The sequence below is a fragment of the Vombatus ursinus genome, unplaced genomic scaffold (genome assembly GCF_900497805.2).
Source record: "Vombatus ursinus unplaced genomic scaffold, bare-nosed wombat genome assembly UNPS02014785.1, whole genome shotgun sequence".
In the NCBI taxonomy this organism is placed as follows: domain Eukaryota; kingdom Metazoa; phylum Chordata; class Mammalia; order Diprotodontia; family Vombatidae; genus Vombatus; species Vombatus ursinus.
In genome coordinates, this window is record NW_020954563.1 from 10,768,734 (window position 1) to 10,794,148 (window position 25,415).

At 39.3% G+C, this 25,415-nt stretch overlaps 1 protein-coding gene across 1 annotated transcript; it reads left to right on the top strand.

The window, feature by feature from the left end:
• The first annotated feature begins 1,519 nt into the window (after positions 1 to 1,519).
• On the top strand, positions 1,520 to 21,465 carry EIF2S2 (eukaryotic translation initiation factor 2 subunit beta). The gene is made up of 9 exons (XM_027867260.1): positions 1,520 to 1,672; positions 6,924 to 7,101; positions 8,308 to 8,411; positions 13,984 to 14,119; positions 16,652 to 16,752; positions 17,413 to 17,561; positions 18,219 to 18,275; positions 20,086 to 20,171; positions 20,981 to 21,465. Exons 1-9 carry the CDS (start codon positions 1,658 to 1,660, stop codon positions 21,154 to 21,156), a joined length of 1,002 nt encoding a protein of 333 aa, XP_027723061.1. The 5' UTR covers positions 1,520 to 1,657; the 3' UTR covers positions 21,157 to 21,465.
• Positions 21,466 to 25,415: the final 3,950 nt, after the last annotated feature.

The following is a 25,415-nucleotide window of genomic DNA, read 5'->3' on the forward strand; positions in this document are numbered from 1 at the left end:
TCTGGAACTTCCTTCAGTGTCTGGGTCCTCCTCACTGAGGAACATTCAACCATCCCTAAGGCATTTGCACCCTGGAAAAGCCCTCTGCTGATCTGTACCACTTCTCCCATTGGTGAATTCCTCCTGGAGCCTCCATTTTGTATCCTTCATTCTCCTCCCAGATCTCCTCCTGACTTTCCAGACTTCAAAACCCCGACTCTACTCAGGGTACCTTCATTCCGCACCTCCCCACCCCCAGCTCCTTTTCCCCCTATCATCTTCCCCTATTAGAATGTAAGCTCCCTGAGGACAGGGACTGTCTTTTGACTTATATTTGTATCTTAGCGTTTAGCCACAGTGCCTGGAATTTAGTAAGTGCTTAATAAATGTTTATTTCCTTCCCTCCTTTACACACAGGCATTATTACCCCATTTTACAGATGAAGCAACTGAGACTGGGAGAATAGAGTCGCAGTTATTAAGTTTTGAGGTTGGTTTGGAAGCCAGGTCTTTGTCACTTGGAGTCTACACTCATACTACACAAGCTTCTTCTAAATTGTTGCTCCATAGCTCAATATTTTAGACAAAGTGTGGCAGGTTTCGGGGGGTGCATTGAAAATGTGTGGTCCTTCACCTGGGCTCCACAGTGTAGAATTCAGGGGGTCTGGAACTTGGCGGGGGGCGGTGTGTGACGGAGACAAAGAGAGGAGAAACAGAGACAGAGAGATAGAGAGCCAGAGAGAGAATTATCTTTATTTTCATTAACGTCTAACAGGAAATTAGCATTTCTTTGAATTATTCAAAAACTTTATTCTGAAAAAGAGTCCACAGGCTTCACCAGCCTGCTACAGGGGTCCAGGAAATGCGCGCGCACTGTCTCTCTGTCTAAATGCTTTGGTCATTAGACTTTGGTGGTCATCTCAACTTTGCCTGAGTCTGGGTCTCGCTGTGCGCCCTCGGGCAAGTCGCTCCCCGTCTCTGAGCCTCCCCGCTAGGATGCGGCTGAGCTAGTGACCTCTAAAGTTACTTCTAGCTCCTAAACCCGGGATCTCCCGCGTGACAGTGCCCACGGTCGCCTCAAACTTCCCTACAAACACGTGTGTAAGAGGCGAAGGGTGGGGGACGCTGCCAGGACACTTTCGGGAGGGGAAACCAGAGTTTTAAGGAGGGGCAGGTCTCAGCCTAGCACCCAGGGGAGCCTCGCTAAACTAGCCTCTGCATTCACGTTCCCCTTTCGTTTCTACACTCCCCCCTCCCCTGCCAGCATAGAACTTTCCATCCCTACCCTTCTAGGAGTACCACTTGGACTCTTCCATGCGTCCGTAGAACGCATGTGCATACAGACCGCCTCCTCGCCTCGCCTCCCTCCAACGGCCTTTACCTCATCCAAACTACAACTCCCGGCATGACCGTCGCGGCGTCGCTATGCAAGAAGGCGGAAGCAGAGCAGTGGTAGGGTCTTGCTTCTCGCGCGCGTGTAGAAGGGAGCGGGCTCGGCGCAGGCGCAGCTCCGGCGCCGGGAGGTCGAAGGGGAAGCTCCCACCCCCTTTCGCTGATGCAAGAGGCGAGTGAGGCGCTAGGAGCGGCAGGAGCAGCAGTAGCACTGCCAGACCGGGGCCTGAAGCGGCGACTGGGCCGTCCGACTCTCCGTCCACACCGAATCCTTTCGAGCCGCAGCCATGTCCGGAGACGAGGTGAGGGCCCGATCCCGGCGCCGGAGGCTGGGGAGCGGCCGCCTTTGCGTGAGGAGCCGGCGAGGCTGGACTTGCGGCCTAACAGTGGCCGCCATGTGAGAGCGAGCGCGGGGCCAGCCGGGGGTGGAGGCCGGGGCCTAGGCCCAGGGGAACCTGCTCTGCATCGGAGCTGCCCGATTTCCCTCCACTCCCTTCTGCTGCTCGGATCAGAGCCCTGGATGCTCTCCTGCCCCTCACGTAGAGGGGTCGGAGCCGGGGTCACGCAGTGTCGGGGGCTGCTTGGGGCGAGTATGAAGGAGAGGGTCTTGGGGGAGGGGGGAGCGCGGCCTCGGGAGAGGCGGGGCAGGAAGGCAGGCCCGGTCTGGCCCTTGGGAGACCGGGAGACCGGAAGGAAGAGAACTTGCTGGCCAGGGGGGTCTCAGGCTGGTCTGTCCCCCAGCCCCTGCCTGGCCCCTGCTGTCCCTGGGAGGGACCGGGCGGGGTGCGGGCTTAAGGGAGGGAGTGTGAAGAGAAAGGAGTACCGGCCCTGGGGAGAAGAATGACTCCTGAAAGTTACCAGGAAGGGTGCTCCTCTGCACGCTGCCCCTCCCAAGCCTTCTCACATGGCCCCTCCAAAGTTAAGGGGCTCTTCAGACCTCTAGATTTCTTTTACCTCAGAATGTGGTTTTGAACCTTTACAACAAGGTGAGTTATCGATAGCCTGCTGCCACATGACTAAGTACCTGCTATCAACAAGAATCATTTTAAAGCACCTACTAGGTGCTAGGCACTGATCTAGGTGCTGGGGAGGTAGGTGAAAAAACAAGCCCTCCAGGAATTTGATCTGATAGGATTTAGGGAGAACTTGGGCAGAAGTGAAGAGCTCGGGTTTCCTGAACTTTTAATAGTTTTGAAAGGTATCCACTTTAATAAACAAGAGGTAAAACTGCCATCAAAGTAAAAATGGCATTATGGATATATTCCTAGATAGAGTAGAATATCAGCTTATGTACTAGGTAGACGTTAAAAAATTCCAATTGTCAATGGTTTCCATTTGAAATGGAAAGGGTAGTAGATTTTTCTGATACAGCACTTTGCAAGTTCTTATCTAGTTTTAGGAACTTGTAGAAGATAGTACTATGCTTTGTTTCCACCTGCTTTTTCAACATTTTGCAAAAGTTTATTGAATGCTTTTTTTCTGCAGTGCCCAGTGGTTTTTGGGATATGCAGATATTAAGATCACTCATTACATGTTTACTGATCCTTCTGTTGTCACAACTACCATATCCTGTAAAGTGAAGGGCAGTGTTTTTGAGTGGGTCAGCAAGATAATTGTGCTGCTGCTCCCTGGTGATTAACTCTGGATTCCTCTCATCTCTTTCTTTCATTTTACAATGGTTAAAGGCAATTAGTAATCCAAGATTGTTAAAGTGAACAAGACAATAGTCTAGTAGAAGAAATGAGACATGCACACAAATAATTGCCATAGGTAGGAGATTGTGACTTTAAAAAAAAAAGTACTGGCAAAGTGCTGTGTGATTTATGAGGAGGGAAATTCACCTGCAGCTGGAGTAGAGGGACTCAAAGGTGGCTTCTTTGGGAGATGGCATGTGACCTGGGTCTTAAAGGATGGGAGGAAGGGGAGGAGAGGGCCTTTTTTTTTTTTTTTTTGTGAGGTAGAGGATCATCTGGCCCCAGACTAAGGAAGGACCTGGGTTTAAGTCTTTTTTTCCAACGAACTGACTTTGTGGTCCTGGGCAAGTCATTAACCTTTCAGTGTCCCATGCACTCCCTAAGACTCTTAGTTGGAGAGCAGGTGCTAGCTTGCATTAGTAGAGGGAGTTTATTCCCTTAGAATTCCTTATACCAAATTACTAGCAGGTTTAGTTTCCTTACCCCACCTCTCCAAATAGGGAATGAGAGAAAAGAGTAGGGGTGAGTTTAGGTGGGAAATGTATGGAAGACCTTAAATCCCAGGTTTAGGAGATTAGAATTTGAGAGACCTTAGGAGCTCTTTTTTAGGAAAAGATCTTAACTATTTCAAATAAAATTTTTTTAACCAAGGTTTAAATGAATGAATATATTATACATATATACACACTGCACATACATAGTTATTTAGGATCCATTCATTGGAACTTCAGAAGGCCTTTTTCTTGCCTTATCTAGAATCTCATATGGGCTCTAAATGTATCAGAAGTCCCAGAGATGTCAGTGGTTAGCCACCAGTATGCTTTTATTTGGAAGAATATTCAGTATTTAAATTAGTACTTTCTGTAACTGGCCCCTATTCACAAAGTATCAATAATGCTTTAGTTTTAGGTCTTCAGTTACAACAAAGGTGTTACCCTGTGTTGATCTCTGACATGAGTACTTTGTAAAAGAGGCTTTAAATGAGTACCATGCTTTATATGTGTTAGTTCTTAAATAACCACAACATAGCTTCAGTGCCTGTAGTGTTTAACCACAGAATAGATTGTTGTTTTTAAGAAGTTACAATATTGTCTTTTGGGGAGGTAATGTGGTAGTGGGCTTTGAACTTAATAAAACTTCCCCTTCACGTGTTTACTTTATTTTCTAATAGAGTTAAAATTGGTTTGTTTGGGCTTTTTTTTTTAACAGGGATGAAATTAATATTAATGTTAACATTAATATTCAACAAATGTTGGCTTCTTAAATCCAAATTATCTTCATGAAGACAAAGTATAAATGTAGTAAAATGAAACTTAGAGAAGTCTTTTGTTTGAAAGGTAGACACAGAATTTGAGTCAGTCATCATGTTTTTAATAATGACATTAGTCTTAAACCATATAGGCAAATTAAATTTTGAATTGCCTGTTTAGGAAAATTTCAGTTAAATAGAAACAAAATTAACATAAAACAGTCTTAAAATTAGTGGGCCTCATTTTTTTCATTTTTATGCAGTGGCTATTCTTAATGCTTAAGAAACTGAGTGAAAAGCTTTTGGTGAATTTAAACATCCTGAATTTGAGCTGGAACTTTACAGAAACAATTAAACATTCTATTGCTCAGTAAGTGTATACTAAGCTTGTTGAAGATTGCTCTAGATTTATCCCTGAAAGTTACATAGCAGGGATATGTAAAGGATTCGATTATTTCTTACTAATTTAGTCCCCTTTTTGTTAAACTCCGGCTACCGTTTTCCTTTAAAATGAACAGTATTTTTTTCCCACAGAGTAAAATTGGGAATTTGACTAGTTTTGGATTCCTAACATCAGAACCCTTTTCCTGTCTTTTCTTTAATCTGTCTTGGGTAATGATTGAAGGGCTATTAATATTCTAGAGAGTTTTGTGCTTCAGGGATACAATAATATTTATCAAAAGCTATTCCACAAAATTTTGCCCTTTGCTATCACCAGGATGCATTTGTCAAGGGAGAATGCTCACAGGGAATTTCTTATACCAAATAAAATAATAAGTCCAATAAATTTTTATTTTATCTTTTTGGAAAACAGACAGCCAATTATGTTCATATTTTTGAGTAATTGTTTTTAAGTAAATTTTAGCAAAATAAGAATATCTTTCACCAACTTTTCCAATACATGCTATTTCAAATTTGTGGATGAAAATCATCAGGCTTTGCTGCTTGTGATGCTCCATGATCACATCTTGGTTCAGGTTTTACCAAGTGTTATTGCAATAGCTTTTGCAACAGAAAAAATACAGGGAGGGCATTCTAGATAAACTAGGTTGGTTATGAAAACCTTTAGTCTCTACTAATCTCTTGAAGATGTCATAGAAGTACTTACTGTGCATGACTGGTTTCTCTCACTGTTCTCAGTTGGTTATAGTTTGGAATTATTATGTGGTAAGGCAGGATGATATAGTGGAGTCAGAAGGGATTTGGGGTCTCAACAATGTCAAGTACCAAGTTATAAAACTTGGGGCAAGTCTGCACCTGATAACACCCATACCTATCTCACAGAAATATTTTTCAGCTCAAATGAGTTAATGTATGTGAAAGTATTAATTGCCACGTTAATGTCACAGAATTTTATAGCTGTGTATTAGAGTTGTGCACAATTCTCTTACTGTGCTTCCTGGCTGGCTAGGTAGCATCAGGATAGTAATTTCTAACCCTTTTGGAGTTGGTAATCTCACTGTTTGACCTCATGATTCACCTACCCAAACCCCAGTGCTGTGTGTTTGTTTAATCAAAGTGAATGAAAGTTAGTTTGAAAAGTTTTTAGAATTTCAGAATGGGGGGGGCAGACGATATACTGAATTAATGCAAATCCAGGGATTTTAAAAAGGCTTAACAGAAGATGCACAAGGAAACTGTAGCCTTTGAGTTGAAAAAGACAAATAAAAGATCTGAGGCCATGAGAGGGAATTATTCTCCTGGTTTGGGAAAATAGGCCCTCAGTTTCTAATAGTGAAAGGAAAGTCTTCAAGGAGGCAGGCTGTTAAATCATCCCCTTACTTTCACTAGATGGTCAGTTCATAATGTCACTAAAGTAGTTGTAAGGCTTAAAAAGTAAAGAAGGAATAGAATTTTACCTTAATTGTCAATATCAAAATACCATAAACTTAGAGAGCTCAAATGTAGGTACAGGTTAATTTTTTGAAATTGATTCATAAAAGGAAATCATCCTATCACTGTTGTTTTAACTATCCTTTAATCCTATTTCAAATGATCCTTTTCTTCATAGATATGTATAATTCCTGTAGATTTCAGTCCTTCAGCACCTTAACTGATGGTTTGAGTTGATTACCCCATGTGCAACCTCTTCCCCCCCCCCCCCCCCAAAAATCAACTGGTGGTCATTGTGGTGATAAGCTTTGCCAACTGTAGCTGACTGATCTGGAACAGTGGGTTGACACCAGTCTCAAACTCTTAAGCAGTTCCACTTTGGCAGGACCTGTCAGAGAATAGGTCACCTCCATGTCCCAGTGAGGCATCAGAATGGGACTTTATTTGGTAGATGATTTTTATATATATATATATATATATTTTTTTTTTTTTTCCCCAGGAAAACTGATAGGGCCAAAGAGAAGGAAATAAGTCAGTGAGAGCTGAGACTAGAACTCAGTACTTTTTTTTTTTAAATTTCAAATTCAGTGTTCTTTCCACTATACCATATTGCTTACCATATGTTTTGTGCATCTCAGTTTCAATTGTATTCTTGCAATTTCCCCTGTACTTTTAAGATGTTATTATAGAAGACTAATGATATCACTGGAGTGTGAGTTCTTCTTGCATTTAAGTCATAAAATGAACCCAGTGTTGTTTTTTTCTTTTTTTAAACAGATGATTTTCGATCCTACTATGAGCAAAAAGAAGAAGAAGAAGAAGAAGCCTTTTATGCTGGATGAAGAAGGAGATGCACAGACAGAAGAAACACAGCCCTCAGAAACAAAAGAAACTGAACCAGAGCCAGCAGAGGACAGAGATGTAGAAGCTGATGAAGAGGATGGTAGAAAGAAAGGTAAAAGAATACTATGAAAGAATCATTGTAAAACTTCAAAATTTAAAGGCCAGTTGATACCTTTTTATTTTTGAATTTTGTGGATGTCATGGCATGGCATTTCTCAGCCTGGTTGTGCTGTTCCTACAAAAGTAGTCATTAAGAGTTTGTTCTCATTTGCACTTGTCAGATTTATTGTGTTCTTATTCAAGCTAAGTTATGTTAATATGCAGTTAATTGATGTGCCATACAGTTGATGAAACATCATATGGAAAGTATAGTTAAGTCTTAGGTGACTGGTTTTTCAGTTTGTAGATTATCTAGGCAATCATTGGCCTCTCCTTTTTAGAGTAGTGGCTATAGTGAGCAGAAAAAAGTGGAAAAATTCATTTCACCTCACTGAGCATTTATTAAATGCCCACTATGTACAAGGCACCAAAAATACAAAGTTAAAAATAATGCAGTCCCGGTTTTTAAGGAATTTATTATTCTACTGGTGGGAAACAACACAATCCATGTACACAGATATATATATATATATAAGATAATATATATATTATATATATATTATATAATATATATATTATAAAATATATATATATAAGATAAATTTGGGCAACAAGAGTACAGGAAGAATAAACAACCAGGGGAATTAGAAAGGTCCTCTTGTAGGAGGTGGTACTGAGCTTAACTTGAAGATAGGGATACCTAGAACTAGCTGTATAGAGAATGTATTCCATGTGTGAGGATTGAGTCTAGGAGATACAATATTGCAGACCAATAAATAGGCCTGTTTGGATGGAACCTACAGTTTGTGAGTGGGAGTAACATTCAATACATCCTGAAAGACAGATTAGAAATCATCACTTTTGCTTCTTAACAGATCTGAAAAAATTTAGAGAAAGTGGCCAAAGCTATTGACTAAAATAAGATTTTGGTTGGTTGGTTTTGGAAAAGGGAGTAGATCCTCTGACTTTCTCTTCTTTCCTGTGGTATTCTCAGTTTACTATGAAACAGAAATAAACTAGCAGTAATACTTAATCCATCCTTTTTGGTTGACTTGACTGAACAAACTTCGATACCTTTTGGTTGTTATTCTAACTGCACCTTGGCATAACCATTCCCAGATTTCAGAAGGGAACTTTTATCTACTCAGTGCTTGAATAAAATAATAACGCTGACTGTTGCCTATTCACTTATTGGTAATTCCTGGGCTGTCCTTTTCAGATGCTTCTGATGACTTGGATGACTTAAACTTTTTCAATCAAAAGAAAAAGAAGAAAAAAACAAAAAAGATATTTGATATTGATGAAGCTGAAGAAGGTATAAAGGTTAGTATTCACATATATCATGTTATCTATTGATAAAATTTGGCCTCTGGACGTCAAGTTGCTAATGTTCCTTGCAACAAATGACATCCTCTGTTGATAGGTAAAGAAAAAAATGGAAAGCTGTATCTCAGATTTCTAATAGTCACTGTTCTTTTGGTCAGTTTGTTAAGAATGTGTCAAATTTGGCATCTTAAAGGTGTTGTGGTTTGAGGAATTTAGGTAGAATTCCATGTTAGTGGGATTCATCGTGATGTCCACTTCAGTATGATAGATTTTCAGGCATTGGTTTATACTTAACTTTTACTAAGGTATTTCTCTATAATATCTGTTTCAAGTAAGATGTATCTGTATTTGAATAGCTATGGTGATAAATATTCTTAATAAAATTTCATCCAGTTCTCACATGTTATGATGAAATTTTGGGTGGTCTTGTCATGGACAGCAGAATTTTGGTGAGGATTGATTTCTGGATGAAGGCAGTTAGGCTAACGAATTGTAAAATGATTTAGCTCAGATGCATTCACCCTGCATAAATAAAAATTTAAAAGCCCTTGGTTGATTTGTAAATACCTTAGATTTTGCAAGATTAGTGAACTGTCTGAATTAGCTTGTCAGCCCACAAAACAACCAATTGATGTCGCTTAACTTTCCCATAAACTGTCATTTTATAATCCCTTTCCTTCTCCAGAAAGAACCTCTAACCACAGAGGCAAATGTCTCAGCTCATAAAACCTTGAAACATGATCAGCAGATTTTGGAAACCACATATAGCTCATTTTACATCCCCTTCTAGTTTCTTGTTTTTTTGTAAATAATGTACATCTAATATTTGCTTTGTACCATCCCTGAAAGAAAAATCTGTTGGCTTTTGTATATTCAGAAAAATGACTTAGCTTAGAGAGATTTGGGTACAACATATTTCTTGCCTGTATTCATGTTGTTATTTCACTGAGTTTGAAAACTGCTGCTTTATCATTGTTTTGTTATTACAGGGAAACTTAAGGGAGAAATGCAGTAAGAAAGAGCTATGTACTCACGGTCTATTGTCATAGTAATATTAAATATTCATTGAATAAATGGGTGAAATAGTTTAAACTTATTTCATAATATCTGAAAATAATTACCTTCAATGGCTTAAGATAGTGCATAAAATTCTAGTTTCCTCTGTATCTGCTCTTACTATTTCTGCTGAGGGTAAATGTTTGGAAAAGTTTTTTGCACGGTAGGCTAGTTGTATCTAGGTGTTGATACAAGTGTCAGTGTTGTAGGTAGTTGTTATAAGACTGGATCAAAATAAGATGCTTGTAGATGTTCTAACAGTTAATAAAAATAGGTTTATTTAGTTATAGCAGGAAAAGGATATCCAGTAAGGATACAGCATTGGTTCAGTTAGGCATAGTTTGCATTGGCCATGCTTGTGTGTCAGGCATACTAAGGAGAATTGCTGCTTAGGCCATCCATACTCTTTGATAAACTTACTGTACTTAGGCCACCGGGAAGTTACATAAATGACCAGATTTAATTGTGCTGAGCCAGTAAAGTCTTGGTGCTATTTCAATGTCTTTTAAACAGAAACTCGTCTAAAGTGTGTGGTTAAGGCCTAGGCTCTTACCACCTATCTCTTGACCCTAAATATGGACTTAAGCTTCTAAGTTAACTTTATATTGAGAGTTTAGGGACCATGACTTGGACTTCTATTAGAGACTCAAGGGTTATATTTTCTCTCTAGGTGTGTTATTTTAGACAATTGAAGATTTTTTTGTGAAGAATAAATAAGTGGCTGGTATGTGGGAAGATTAACCTAAAAGGTCCAGAAGCTTGAGAATGGTTCTTTCTACCACTACCAACCCTCCTCCATCTTCTATCCTCTATTCCTCCCCTCTCCTTCCCTCTGATCGATACCATCTCTCCACTTCTTCCCTTCACCTTCATAGATTGGCTATAGTTTGGAAGCTGATACCTTCATTAAATAGAACAAATGAATCAAAGTCTTTTGGTCTTGAAACTTAAAACTAGTATAGGAATAAAATGTCATGCTGTTCTTTGCTAAATCTATCCTTAATGGGCAGTGATTTCTTTGAAGGTCAGGTTCTTATCTGGGACTGTGTTTGTATTATGGTATATATAGTATTATGCCAGTGCCATGAACAGATAAATCAGGAATGACCAAACTTGATCCTGAGAGTGGTGTGGTGTATTAAGTAGTTTCTTTCTTTTCTTTCTTTCTTTTTTTTTTTTTTTTAAGGCAATTGGGGTTAAGTGCCTTGCCCAGCTTCATGCAGCTTAGTAAGTGTTTGAGGCTGGATTTGAACTCAGGTCCTCCTGACTCCAGGGCCTGTGCTCTATCCACTGTGCCACCTACCTGCCCCATATTAAGTAGTTTCAAGATATGTTCAACTATTAATATATATTTACTTTTTCACTGACATTCTTATCTTTGCAGATAGTACACCTGTGAAATTAAAGTTGCCAAGGCAACTCCAAGTGCTTTGTTAGTCATAGGCTGGGGTTGGAAGTAACAGGGAGCTAGACTAGAAAGTGATCCAGGAAAACTGGTGAGCAGAAGTTGTGACTAGATCTTTCTTTGTCCCATCAGAGTTTCATAATTGTCAGATCTAGAATTAAGGTTTCATGACTTTATCAAAGTGATATATAACTTTACTCAGTTATCAAGCTTTTCTTTTTGTAGGAAAACAACTTTAAGAGTTATTTTCATGTTTCCAAAAGGCATTAAAATTATTATTTTTTAAATTAATTTATTTTTAGTTTTCAACATTCACTACCTTAAGATTTTGAGTTTTAAATTTTCTCTCACTCCTTCCCCTCCCAAGATGGCAGCATGAAATCTGATATAGGCTCTACTTATACATTCATATTAAGCATATTTTCACATTAGTCATGATGTAAAGAACAATTAGAACTAATGGGAGGAACCACGAGGAGGAAGAATCAAAATGAAACAACAAAGGGAAAAAAAAGCAAATAGTATGCTTCCCTCTGCATTCAGACTCCATAGTTCTTTTTCTGGATGTGGATGGCAGTTTCCATCACGTATCTTTTGAAGTTGTCTTAGGTTCTTGCATTGCTATGCAGAATCAAGTCTATCAAAGTCAGTCATCGTATAATGTGGCTGTTACTGAGTACAATGTTTTCCTGGTTCTGTCATTTCAACTCTGCATCAGTTCATATAAGTCTTTACAGGTTTTTTTTTGAAGTCTTCCTGCTTATCATTTCTTATAGCACAATAGTATTCTATTACATTCATATACCACAACTTGTTCAGCCATTCCCCAATTGATGGACAGCCCCTCAATTTCCAATTCTTTGCCACAAATATTTTTGTACATGTGGGCCCCTTTCCCATTTTTGTGATCTCTTTGAGATATAGACCTAGAAGTGGTATTGCTGGGTCACAGAGAATGCACAATTTTATAGCTCTTTGAGCGTAATTCCAAATTGCTCTCCAACGTGGTTGGATCAGTTCACCAACAATGCATTAGTGTTCCAATTTTCCCACATCTTCTTTGACATTTATCATTTAAATTTAAAATCATTTAAAATTACTGTAGACATTACAAAATATTTGGGAGTCCACTTGCCAAAACAAAACCAGGAACTATATGAACACAATTACAAAACACTTTTCACACAAATAAAGTCAGATCTAAATAATTGGAAAAATACAGTTGCTCATGGGTAGGCAGAGCTAATATGATAAAAATAACAATTCTACCTAAATTAATTTACTTAGCGCCATACCAATCAAACTACAAAAAAATTATTTTATAGAGCCAGGAAAAATAATAATCAGATTCATCTGGAAGAACAAAAAGTCCAGAACATCAAGGGAACGAATGAAAAGAAACACAAGGGAAGGTGGCCTAGCTGTACTAGATCTTCAGTTGTATTATAAAGCAGCTCATCAAAATTATTTGGTACTGGCTAAGAAATAGAATGATGGATCCAGTGGAACAGTTTAGGTATGCAAGACACAACAGTCATTGACTATGCTAATCTACTATTTGATAAATCCAAAGACTCCAGTTTCTGGGATAAGAAATCGCTATTTAACAAAAACTGCTGGGAAAACTGGAAAATAATATGGCAGAAACTGGGCATAGACCAACATCTTACACCCTATACCCAGATAAAGTCAAAATGGGTATAGGATTTAGATATAAAGACTAATACTATAAGCAGACTACAAGAGCAAGGAATAGTTTACCTTTCAGATCTGTGGAGAGGGGAAGAATTTATGATCAAACTGGAGATAGAGAACATTATGAAATGCAAAATGGATAATTTTGATTACATTAAATTGAAAAGTTTTTTGCACAGACAAAGCCAGTGTATCCAAGATCAGGAGGAAAGCAGAAAACTGGGAAAGAGTTTTTATAACCAGTGTGTCTGATAAAGGCCTCATTTCTAAAATATAGAGAACTGAGTCAAATTTATAAGAATATAAGTCATTCTCCTGTTGATAAATGGTCAAAGGATATGAACAGGCAGTTTTCAGAGGAAAAAATTAAAGCTATCTGTAGTCATGAAAAAATGTTCTAAATCACTATTGATTAGAAAAATGCAAATCAAAACAACTCTGAGGTACCACATCATACCTATCAGATTGGCTGATGTGACCAAAAAAAGGTATTAAAATTATGAACTGCCTCTGTTCTCCTGACCTTAATTCACTTCTCTTTAATTGACTGTTTCTTTCATTGTGCCTTTCTACTCAGTGTCCTACCTTTATATTATAGCTTAGATAGATAGATACTGGCCCATCTTTTTTTTTTTTTTTTTTTTTTTGAGGCAGTTGGGGTTAAGTGACTTGCCCAGGGTCACACAGCTAGTCCATCTTTTGTTTTGACATCACCTACTTTTCCCTCTGCATCCTTCCCCAACTTCCTCCCAGAGAGGCATCCCTTCTAAGAAAGAATTGTTGTTTTTTTTTTTTTAAGGCGGGGAGGAGTAAGAAAAGCCAACCAATGTTATCTCTCCGGTATAAGATTTAGGAAAATTGGACTGGGGAAAGAGAGAGGAAGCAAAGTGACCCTAGATTGAAAATTAATTTGTGTTCCATAAGTCATGATCTGGCTGCTTGACGTGGACATTTAATAAGTGTTTTTTGACAAATAACTATGGCCACTTTCTCAAATTCATGCCTTCAACAAATAACAGGAGTATGTACTTTGTTCCAGTCGGTTCTGTGGAGGATTCCTGAATGAGTCAATATTACTAGCTTACCTATCCTTTACTATATAGTAGGAAGAAAAGGCATATACAGATATATCTAAGGCAAAGTAAGATTTAAAAGTGCCACCAAAAGTACAAACAAAATGCTGTGGGAATTCTAAGAAGAAAGAGATTCCTTCTAGCTGGACAGTTTGGGGAGAAGGCTTTGTGGCAGAAGGTGCTCACTGTTAAACTGACAGGAGGTAATTAAAAATTGTCTTTATATTTTGAAATTTTCTCTTTTTCCCTCAAATCGTGCCAGCCAGATAGAAGATGATCTACTGTAATCTTTTAGAATAGTCTCTTATTTCAACATTCTAAGTGGCTTTGATTTTTTTAGGACCTAAAAATCGAAAGTGATGTACCAGAACCAGCAGAACCAGAAGATGACCTTGACATCATGCTTGGCAACAAAAAGAAGAAAAAGAAGAACGTCAAGTTCCCAGATGAGGATGAAATCCTTGAGAAAGATGAAGGTGGGGTGCACAACCTGTTTGTGTGGGGGCCAGTCCTTGGACTGTTAACCTCTATCTGTCAATCCCTCTTAAAACAGTTTTCTGTTCGTCAGCCCCTCTACCCCAAGGCTGACAAAGGAAAGCAAAAGGACAGGAAGGAGACAGGTTTGACTTGATATGGTGGAGGAATAAATTGCTGATTTTCTCTAAAGTGAGATTTGGGAATTACTGGTTAAGTCTGAATAATGGTAGAGCCATTCTAAATTAGAGAGTAAAGAAATAGGATTTTATTACTTCTCAAGTACTCAAACAGTATTAATACTTTCCTACAAATTTTTTTACCACCATTAACTTGCATTATTGATGAAGGCCTTGCCCAAACAATGAAAAAGTCAGTTCAGCCTTGTCCTAACATTTCTGTTAGAGTTTTCTCTTCATGCTCAGTTATCACATTGTCACTTTGAGGTATTATAATTGAGTGTGTATTTTAACGCTAGGTTACTCATTTCTTAGGTGGCCAGTATTCCATGGGTGAAGTACTTTTAAGGTTTATTTTTATGTGTTGTTGAATAAGGTATTAAGCTTCAGTGTTTGTTGTCATTTTCTGAATGTGCATTTTGTGGGCTCATATATGTCTCTCTCTCTCTCTCTCTCTCTCTTTATTTATATATATATATATATATATATATATTTGACTGACATTATAACATACCTTTGAAGTATATTTACATATGAGAAAGGTCTATCAGTTTGCTTAGGAATAGAGTGTTTTTTGTTACCTAAACTGTTTGGAGTCTTTTCTTGGGTATGCTGAAGAACTGTATGGCCTGATAAATCAGAAAATTTTCCTAAAATTGTTTGTATATTTAGCCCCAGCTTCAGAAAGTGGGAGGATTTGTCTTACTTTGGATGCCATATAGAGACAGCATAGTATAGTATGAGGATCCTCAGCCTCTTTGTTCCTCCATGCTCCTTGTCTTTCAGTCAGCTTTCCTGTGCCCTCAGTCAGAATGAAAGGAAAGAAATCCTCAATTTTACTTTATATGTACAAATAAGAAATTGAAAAAAGATTTATTTTTCATAAAGAAAACTATTTAATGTGAAACATTTTTTAGTATAGACAGTTCTTACTTTATGTAAATATGTGCATTATTTCAGCTCCCTGGTGGGTGGGCTGCAGGACCCGAACTGGCCCAGGCTCCTGCAGTAGCCGGGAACCCATGTGGAGCCTTGAGAGGGGAGGGGTATATCTTCAGAACTGTTCACTTAGAGTAAGAATTGGCTGTAACCTAAAGTTGTTGAATGTATGTCAGAACATAGTCAGTACATTAGTGAGACGCTTGAGACTGATTTCTAGTCAACAACAAGTTTATTCTTGGTATAGTTTTTGAAAGAGATCACCCCCATGTCATGTTCACCCTTAGTTTGTTGTTTTGGATTTGATTGAGAACAGGACTTAGAATCTGATTCACAGAGAGAAGTTATCAACAGAATTAAAGCTTTCGATCACATTTTTAGTAAAAATAGCATACCCTTCTCCAACATTACCCCCAAACTTTGTACCTTCATTAATTAAAAATCAATTTGGAATTTCTGGTTGTCAAGTAGATCAATTAGCTTGTCTTTCATTGAGTCATTGTTCTGATATTCTCTGGTTCTGTGTAAAAAAGTGTTTTGTATCTAAAACTTACTCATTTGGTTTTGTTTATAGAAATGATTCCTTCACCTGCCTCTTTGCCATTTTTCAGATGCTCTATGACACTCCCTTCTGACTGCCCACTCCTGAGCATTTGCTCCTGCTGGAGGCAGCACTTCTTAAACTGTGGGTTGCAACCCCATATGTGGTCAAGACCACCCACAGTTTAAGAAGTGTTGAAGGAATCGTGAGTGGAAAAATTTTAAGAAGCCCTGCTCTAGGGGATATTTAATAGGATAAAATTGGTGTTGACCATGTATTTCCCCCACACCCTTGACAGGTCTCATGCCCCCAAGGTTTTCCACCCACATCTGGTGTAGTGAAAGGAGCATTTGTGGCGTTGTGGCCTCAATCTGCACCAGCCACGTGTGACCTCAGGGGACTTGGCTGGTGGAACCTTTAGTTTCACAGTTGTTGTCTCGAGACACAGTCACGTAATCCCTAACTGGTTCTAGGAAAACTTGAAATTAGGTGGAACAGCATTACAAAGGGATATAGTTTGTTCTGAAAACACTTTCTTGCAAGTAGACTAACAACATCATAGGACGGAATTTGATTTTAGTGTATTATTGACATTGGTTGATCTATTATTGTATAAGGTTTCCTACAATGACATTACCTTAAGAGTTGTTCTGGGGATTGAATATTTTAATGTATGTCAAGTGATCAACTTCATAGCACTGTGTAAATGTAAATTAAATTTCAGTTTATGTTAAAAAAAACAAGTGGTAATGTGGCAGTTATTTCAAGTAGCTTATGTGCTTTAAGCTGCCTTAATATGTGAATGAAATTATAACGGGAAAAGAAATTAATATTAAGAGTCTTCCCTTGGGAATTTATTTTGTTTTTATCTCAAGCTTTGGAAGATGAAGACAGCAAAAAGGATGACGGAATCTCCTTCAGCAATCAGACTGGCCCTGCATGGGCAGGCTCAGAAAGAGATTATACTTATGATGAGGTAAAATACTCCTTTTTGTGAAAAAATACCTGAAAATCTGTTACTTGGTTATATAAGCAAAGTACCCAAATGCTGCTTCATTAGGCAGCCTTGTCCAACCTTTCTACTGCCAACTATGACTGTAGGCTCTCTGAGCCCAATTTGAACTCTAGAATCCCAGCATCTTTTGATCTGACCCATACTGGGCCGAGTCAGATGATGTGCTCGTCGACATGTCTGTATTGGGAGTTTGTTAGGAGGACTTGAAAACTAGTTCATACCAGGAATTATTTTGTCTCCTGGGCCCTTCTAATTGGAGAGAGGTAGGACAGGTGGGTAGTTAGGGGTGCTAACAGGTAAGAATTTTATTTTTGAGCTTAATCATTCTTAGTCTGTTAGAAATTTCTTGGAACAGCAGAATTAATGGAGAGTTTTCATTCCTTGTTAGCACATAAGGGCATGTGTATATATACATTTTAAAGCTGAAAAATGAAATTAGCTTTCAGTAAAGTTAAAAGGAGATTTTGGCAACTTTCATACCCCCAAATGAATCTTGTGGCATTCTGCATCCCATACTCTGTACACAATGAGAAGCTAGAAGCTGTTAAATGTCACCTCCAGTTACTGAGACTGAAGAAAATCAGCTTATTAAATGTGTACGCTAATTGCCTGTTTTTGTAGTTGCTGAATCGAGTATTCAACATAATGCGGGAAAAGAATCCAGATATGGTTGCTGGAGAAAAAAGGAAATTTGTCATGAAACCTCCACAGGTTGTTAGAGTAGGAACCAAGAAAACTTCTTTTGTCAACTTCACAGATATCTGTAAACTGTAAGTACTGCCTGGGAAACTTCTCGGTTTGAATTTGAATGTAGTTTGCCAGACAGATCCTTCACTTGTATACTCTTGAATTTGGCATAGTTTAAGTAGGTTTGGAAAATGTCTTTCTGAAGATACATTGCTTCTATAAATTGTAATAGTAGAGTTGGAAAGCAAGACAGTGTCTTACAGCATTTTCCTGTTAGTCTCTTCTTTCCATAAACCTGGCATTTTTTTCTGTCATAAAAGTTTTAAAAGGGTACTTAGAAAATTAACTTTTGTCATCTAGGCCCAAGTACTTCTTTATAAATGTTGAACTATATGACTATTCTCCATTTTGCTCGATAGTCAACAAATGTTATTTTTGTTTAATTATTTTAGTATTTTTTTCCCCTCTGGTTTCTCTCCTCTCCCCATCCCCAATTGAGTTCTATATGTATTCTCATGTGACTTTACCTATGGTCGCCAACTGACCACATTCAAAATTTTTAGTAAGTTTCACCTTTAGAGTCTAGTTGCAGATGTTGCTTCCTAACAACAATTACAGTCTAATTAATAAGACCACAGAATATTAAAACAATATGCATAGTCAGAATATGGGGGGGAGAAATATGGATAAGTTGTAATTTCCTTAGGATGTAAATGCTGAATATTGTATTTTCTTTTTAGATTACATCGTCAGCCCAAACATCTCCTGGCGTTTTTATTGGCTGAATTGGGTACAAGGTAAATGAATATTTTGTTTTATTAGTTCACATTTATGGACGATTTAAAAAGTTTAGTTAGAGCTTCACTTGACTTTGAAAAGTTGAAGCACATTTAGGAAAACACTGGTGGAATATTATTATCAGAGAGATTTGTGAAATGTTAAGAACAGTGTGACTTCATTAAATGTGAAACTAGCTACTCTGAAAAAAGTACCTCATTTGAAGAGAGTCAACATAAGATTTAAAATGATCTTGGTGGAGTCCTGGTGACTAGCATTAGAGATTAACTACATCTGGGTCATCTCTTTTGGTCTAGCATACTCCTTCCTCCCACCCCCTTCAGCTACTTTGAAATTTCTACCTGAAAAATTAGGCATGGCTTAATCTGCCTGAGAGAAGCAGGACTAAAGTGGTGGTGGTTTTATTTAGAAAATATTGCACACAGGTCATATTGAAGCATAGCAATGGTCAACCACAACAAAAAGAGTCTTGGTATAACTGCAAGTTTGTCAACTTTGGGCCACTCATTTCTAGTAAGATTTAGTAAAAGAGGGGCAGCTAGGTGGCACAGTGGATAGAGCACCGGCCCTGAAGTCAGGAGGACCTGAGTTAAAATCTGGCCTCAGACCAAACACTTGACCCTTACTAGCTGTGTGACTCTGGGCAAGTCACTTAACCCCAATTGCCCCCCCCAAAAAAAATTTAGTAAAAGATAATATACCCTTCAGGTTCATTATAACCAGGATTTGAACAGACATAAACATCTAAGAAAAGCAGTCAAGAGTCTTATGCTCCTATATCAGAGGGGGGGTGGGGGTTGGGAATAGCAAACTAGCCTATTATAGAAGCAAACTTTTGGGGAGGCTGCCACAGTATATATTTTTTTTAAATTTAGAAAATATTTTCTGTTTTTAATATCAACCTACATTTCCTTTCCCCTCCCAGAGAGCTATCCCTTTTAACAAAAACATTAAAAAGTGGGGGGAAAGTTCATCAAAACTAACCAACACAAGGAAAGTGTTATTCTATGCAAGTGTTCCACACCCATAGTCCCCCTCCTCTGTAAAGTACGGGGAGTTGCCTTGAGGCCACCATCAAACATCACTAGGACATGATTCATTGTCAGTGTGAGAGGCGATACCAGCTTTGGCGAAGAGCCCCTTGCGACTAGTGTTAGGCATCTTTGTGCCTTCTGTAGTGCCTCACGCCGTTCCTTATGAACATTAAGGCCCAGTACATGTTTGTGGACAGTTGAAGGTATGATGTCTTTGATAAATCAGTGGCTACTTGATGTGACCATTGAAGGGCGATGTGGCCTACAGCTTGTCTACACCTCCTATGAGTGTTGTTCATGCCTTTCCATTGAACCTCCAAGAGAGGGTCAACTGCATAATATACTGCTATCCCCAAAGGTTATTTGTTTTGAATTTGAAACTAGTAAAGTTCTCTGTTACCAAAAAATATATCTGGTTGAAATGAGATTGACTGACTTATAGTTTACAACATGCTTTCACATACAGCTTATTTCTTGCCTACACTGGCCCTCTGAAGTAGTCAGTACAAGTATTACCATTCTGATTTTGCTGATGAGGGAAACTAGAACCTAGAGAGTTTAAGTAATCTGCCTGAGGTCATACGAAGTGGTACTGTTGGGTCGTAAACCTTGGTCTTCTGGTCTGGATGTTCTCTCAAAACTGCCTCCCTCCTAGCATGAATGAAACAGTATATTCTTAGAAAAACCTCCTATTATCAAATATCAGTTAACTCTCAGATACACTAGGTTGTCTCTGTCATGTTTTTCATAATGAATTTTTTTTCCCCCTTAATAGTGGTTCCATAGACGGTAATAACCAACTTGTAATCAAAGGAAGATTCCAACAGAAACAGATAGAAAACGTTTTGAGAAGATATATCAGTAAGTGTAGAGTTTTGACTTTGCACTGTATCTTATGGCATCATGACACACAGAGCTAGAATGGATCTGAGATTTGGGCATGGGAAGCCGAGGTATTTAAAGGATTGTTGCTGCACTTGGGGCCTTCTGGCAGCATAGGGGGTGCTGTGGATAGAGAGCAGGCCTGGAGTCAGGAAGACATGAGTTTAAATATTGCCCCATGCAACTTAGTAGATAGGTGATCCTGGGCAAGTCACTTTACCTCTGTCTGCCTGAGTTCCCTCACGTGTGAAAATGCTAGTTGCTATTATTGTTATTGTTGTTGTTGTTATTATCATTATCATCTTTAATAATAATCAGAAGCTAATGTTTGGTTCCCAGGGTCAAAGGAGCAAAGTAACCTTTCCATTATTGCGACATGACTTGACTGATTTAACCATCTTCCTAAAGACCCACTTACATAATAAAGTATATAGTGACGTATTTGTCATTTCTACCAGATTAGGTAAAGTGTCAAAGGATTGTCCCTCCACCTGGCCAGAAGCAGTATGAACTCTTTACAGCTGACAATTGGCATCTGGAGAGGTTCCCTCTGGGGAACGTGGCCCATATTATAACTTTTGGAGAAGTCTGACCTTTTATCAACAACAGCTTTTTTGGTGCCCGACACCCAAAGCTTCAGAAGAGCCAGGTTGTGTTTTCTGGTGCTAGACCAATAGTCTTGGCTCTGTGTTAGTAGTTCCTAAATTGCGATTCGCCTAAAGCACAAGTCACTTTCCTTGTGACTTTTATGAGCAGTACTGTGTTGACACTGTGTTGCTTTTCCACAGAGGAGTATGTCACCTGCCACACGTGTCGGTCACCAGACACAATCCTGCAGAAGGACACACGACTCTATTTCTTACAGTGTGAGACCTGCCATTCTCGCTGCTCCGTCGCCAGCATCAAAACTGGGTTCCAGGCCGTCACAGGCAAGCGAGCACAGCTCCGTGCCAAAGCTAACTAATTTGCTAATCGACACTGGATTTTGCAAAGTGTTTTGGAGATGTGGCTGGACAGGTTTACAATCAGAGTGGATTTATCATTGTATTAAAAGCAAGATATAAAAGCTGCCAGGTTCTTATTTGGCATTGGGTTGGTTGGTCTGTGAAATCCTTGCAAGATGCAGATCCTCAAGCTGTTCACATGCTCATTGAATATTTTAACAACTGTCAGAGAAACATGATGGGGAAAGGAGGAGGTGCTTTTTAAAAAACCGTTCCTAGACTTCTGTAAAATGCAAGATAAATTAAAGTTACTCTAACAGTGACTCTTTCATGCCGGCTTGTCCTTCAGTTTCCTTTTTATAAATATATAAATATATATGTGTATGTGTGTGTGTATATATATATGTGTGTGTGTGTGTGTATATGTGTATATATATATGTATATATATGTATATATACACACACACACATATATATGTGTATATATGTATATATATATATATATAAAAAAACAAAACAAAACCGTAACTGACAAATGCAATGAAAACAATTTTACTGTGACCATGTGCAGACTCTGACTAAGTATCTGTACATTCCTAGTGTTGAGGATTGGAGCTTTAGCATATACTTTGGAGATGAGCTCCTCAGCTCCACGTAGTAAGAGAAGCACTGATTCACATGGGCAGAGAAGTACATTACAGGGATGGGAGGAGTGTGAAATCCAGGAGGAGCGATTTACTTAGCAAGACATTCCCAGTTTTTGTGGGATGATCATAATGGTTTGAACTATCTTTTAAGATGTGAGAATTGTTTACTTTCTACCTCACTTCCACCTCATGCATGTGTCCTCTAACTATGGTCATGTGGAAAATGGAAGGATAAGCTGGTTAGTACCCTGACTACTTAGAGCTCTCTCTTCCCTGCAACTTGGGGTTGTCTTAGCAATATTGAACTTTTTGCTACTACTTTAACTCTCAAACTCAACATGGCATCCCTGGGACGCTAGGGCAATGTGAAAGTGATGTATGGTATGTGGTATCGGACAGTGTCTGGACGGTGATGTTAAGACAAAGCATTTTTTCCCCTCAGCTTGTAGTCTGTGTTTCGAAAAGCCCCATTGTGAACAATTGTTTTTGTATACTTTGAAGCAGAGTGCCCATCAAAGGAGAGAGACTGTTGCCTGCAAGCCAATAACTAGTATTCCAGGTTTCTAGCAGTAGAAGATGAATGTGCCATGCCACCTTGAGTGGATTTGATTTTAAAGTGATTGTTCTACCTCTAGGAACCACGAGGAACAGTTGAAATATTACATTTGTGTGCCTATTCTCATTGGCCACATTGATGTTGGTCTGACACAAGCTAATTTAGAAGGGCACACTCCCAGCTTTCTCTACTTTTCATGACCTGGGGTCTTGAAAAGCCACCTAAGTAAGTTACTGAGCACGTGTTCTGTATGAGGCTGTGTTGGCACTTGAATGACTTAGCTATGTTATTTTAAAATCACTGTGACCCTTAATTTTAAAGTACAAGCCAAGAGGAAAGGAAACTTGTCTAAGAGTTAGTGGGTGGATGGTTTGTTTGACTGGCATGTACCCATGGTGTCTGGACCCTCGGTAGCCCAAGGTGACAGCTGCTGACTATACTTATTTTTGAACTCAACAAGAAGTTTCTATTTGGAGTTTACTTTTTTTGTATCTGCACTAACAGTTTCCAATTTTAGTGGCAAGTCATATTTTTATTTGAAAATTTGAATTTGAAAGCCACAGTTTGAATCCAGGTTTGAGATTCTAAAAGCATTTGGAATTTGAAGAAAGATCTGTAACAAATGTTGGATGTAACTTGGAGTGAATAAAGCCAGGATCAGTGCCTCTTGTGTAACACTTAGGACTGGATTGTTTCGTTTCCTTTCTTTTGGTCTTGTTTTGTTTAGTACGCTTTCCTGTATTCCAAAGGGGTCAAGAAGACTGAAAAAGGTCCATAGCTGCCTTCCCCATTGTCGGGGTAGGTCAGAAGACTTCATTTCAGAAGCAGCAGCAGTCTTGACCCAGGTCTTGACTGAAGTCTTAGCCTTGAGCCTCATTAAGGGTTCAGTGGAGCACAAATCACCCAAGTGTGTTGGGGTTGTTTTTAAAAAAAAAAAAAAAAAAAAGGCAAAATCACTGCTGATTTTCATCTATTCTGGACAATAAAAATGAACTGAAAATTAATTATGCTTACCTATGTTCAATGAGAGATATTTGGACTCGGGGGAGGCATCTGTAAAATAGGGAGTTGGGCTGGGGGTGGGTGGACTAAGTTTCTTAGGTCCCTTCCATTTAACAGTCATGATTTCCATGATTCACCTTTCTGCTTCATTGATGTCCATGATAAACATGAATGTCTATTAATCTTGTGACAATTGATTCATTCTAGAATTTAAGAGCTAGAGAATGATCCTTAGATATTAGAAACCTGAAGCTTGGGAGGAAGGACTCACTCAGGGTCACATGTAGTCAGTAGCTGAGTTGAGACTAGAATTCAGGTCTCTCAGGTCAGCATTATTTCCATATATTCACTGTCAGGAAGGCCTGGTTAGTGTCAGACCCAAGTTGGGGGACTGGCAGATTTGGAAATCATGGGTTTAGAACCAGAAGGAATCTTGTAATATTAATTATTCTCACCTAATTTACAGATGAGGAAGGAAGTTGAGGCCCAGAGAGGTTGTAACTTAGCTAAGGTCTCCTAGCTAGGAAGGGGCAAAGCAGGATTAAGCCCCACATCCAGCCTTCTGTCCCATGCTGTCTGTTCAGCATATTTGACAGGTCACAGGACTTAAGATGATAACATTTGTCCTGTGTAATTATGGAAGAGCTTTAGGCTTGACGTTACATGCTTGGTTCTTGGAAGGAAGGAATGAGATCACACCTGTCTATTGGTAAGGTAGGTATTTATCTCCATTTTATGGATGAAACCTTGGGACTATGGAAAGAGCACTAACTAGGGTCAGAGGAAGGACCTGGTTTGAATCCCACCTCTGACATTTCCTATGTGACGTTTGCTCATTTATAAAATGAGTGAGTTTGACTGGATGGCCTCAGAGAGCCCTTTCAACTCATTTCTTTTATCCCACAATTTACCAGAGGTCAGTCTCCTGACTCCCCATCCAGTGGTGGGGTAGGATGGATAGTGATGACTTTTGGCAGAAGTGCCATCCTTTGCAGCAGTTTCAAAAGGCTAGTGATATTTAGACACTGAAAAAGACGTTGTTACCCGGGGCAATGAACCTCCTGGGAGATTCGGTAATGGCTACTATCATTTGTCACAGGCAAATTTAAGTCCTGAGGCACAGTGTTAACAAGGGTGTTATTGGCAGAGGGAGTCTGAGCAGCTAGCCCTACAGATCTTCAGTGTCAGTCTGTGGTGCTGAATCCTCGCTTGGCTCCACAGAAGGGCTGTGGCTGGACAAGATGAAGGGTTAGGGATTGTGCCAGAGTAGGTGGACATGGTTAGAGGCAGCTTGGGACTAGTTTCTTCCCCATCTCAGCCTCCCCTCCCTGCTGGTATTTGGACAATACCAGGCAGGCCTGGAGTGGGAATGCAACTTCTTCCAACTTACTACCTGGATTTAGAGTTTTTAAACTCAACCACCTTGGGGAGTCAAGTATTTTAAGTATTCAGCCCCATTTTAGAGAAGAGAGTGGGCTCAGAGGGCCGTTGGTGACTTCACTTTCAGGGGGTTCACTTACCTGTATGCAGATGTTTCCCAGATCAATTTATAGTGTCTTCTGAACTCCAACCCTACAGCACCATCTGCCTCCTGGACATCAACTGAATGTCTTGTAGGTGTCTGGAGCAGAATTCATTATCCTCTCCAACCTTCTTTTTCTAATTTCCCTATTTTCGCAGAGGGGTCTACCATCCTTTCAGGTACCCAGGTTCATAACCTCAGTCTTTAACTTTTGGCCTCATGCAATCAGTTTGCCAAGGCTTATTGCTTTTTTTTTTTTTTGATCTCCACAGTATCTCTGGAATCCTTCCTTTGCATTCATATCGCCATTACTACCGGTCAGACTCATTCCCTCCTGCAGCGGCCTCCTCACTGGCCTCTTCCCCTTCTCCAGTCCATCCTCCACCACTCCCAGATTGATGTTCCTAAAGCACAGTTCTGTATGATCACATCAGGAGGGAAACTCCAGTGACTTCCTCCTGTTTGTGGAATAAAATAACACTACCCAGTCCTAGCCTGCCTTTCCAGATTTATTGCCTGTTACACTCCAAGTACCATGTTCTAGCCAAACTG

Bases quoted from the DNA above. Each gene is read 5' to 3' on its own strand.
- EIF2S2 (XM_027867260.1), top strand. The intron at 16,753-17,412 runs GTAAAATACTCC...CTGTTTTTGTAG, and splicing joins GAGATTATACTTATGATGAG to TTGCTGAATCGAGTATTCAA. The intron at 18,276-20,085 runs GTAAATGAATAT...CCCCCTTAATAG, and splicing joins TTGGCTGAATTGGGTACAAG to TGGTTCCATAGACGGTAATA.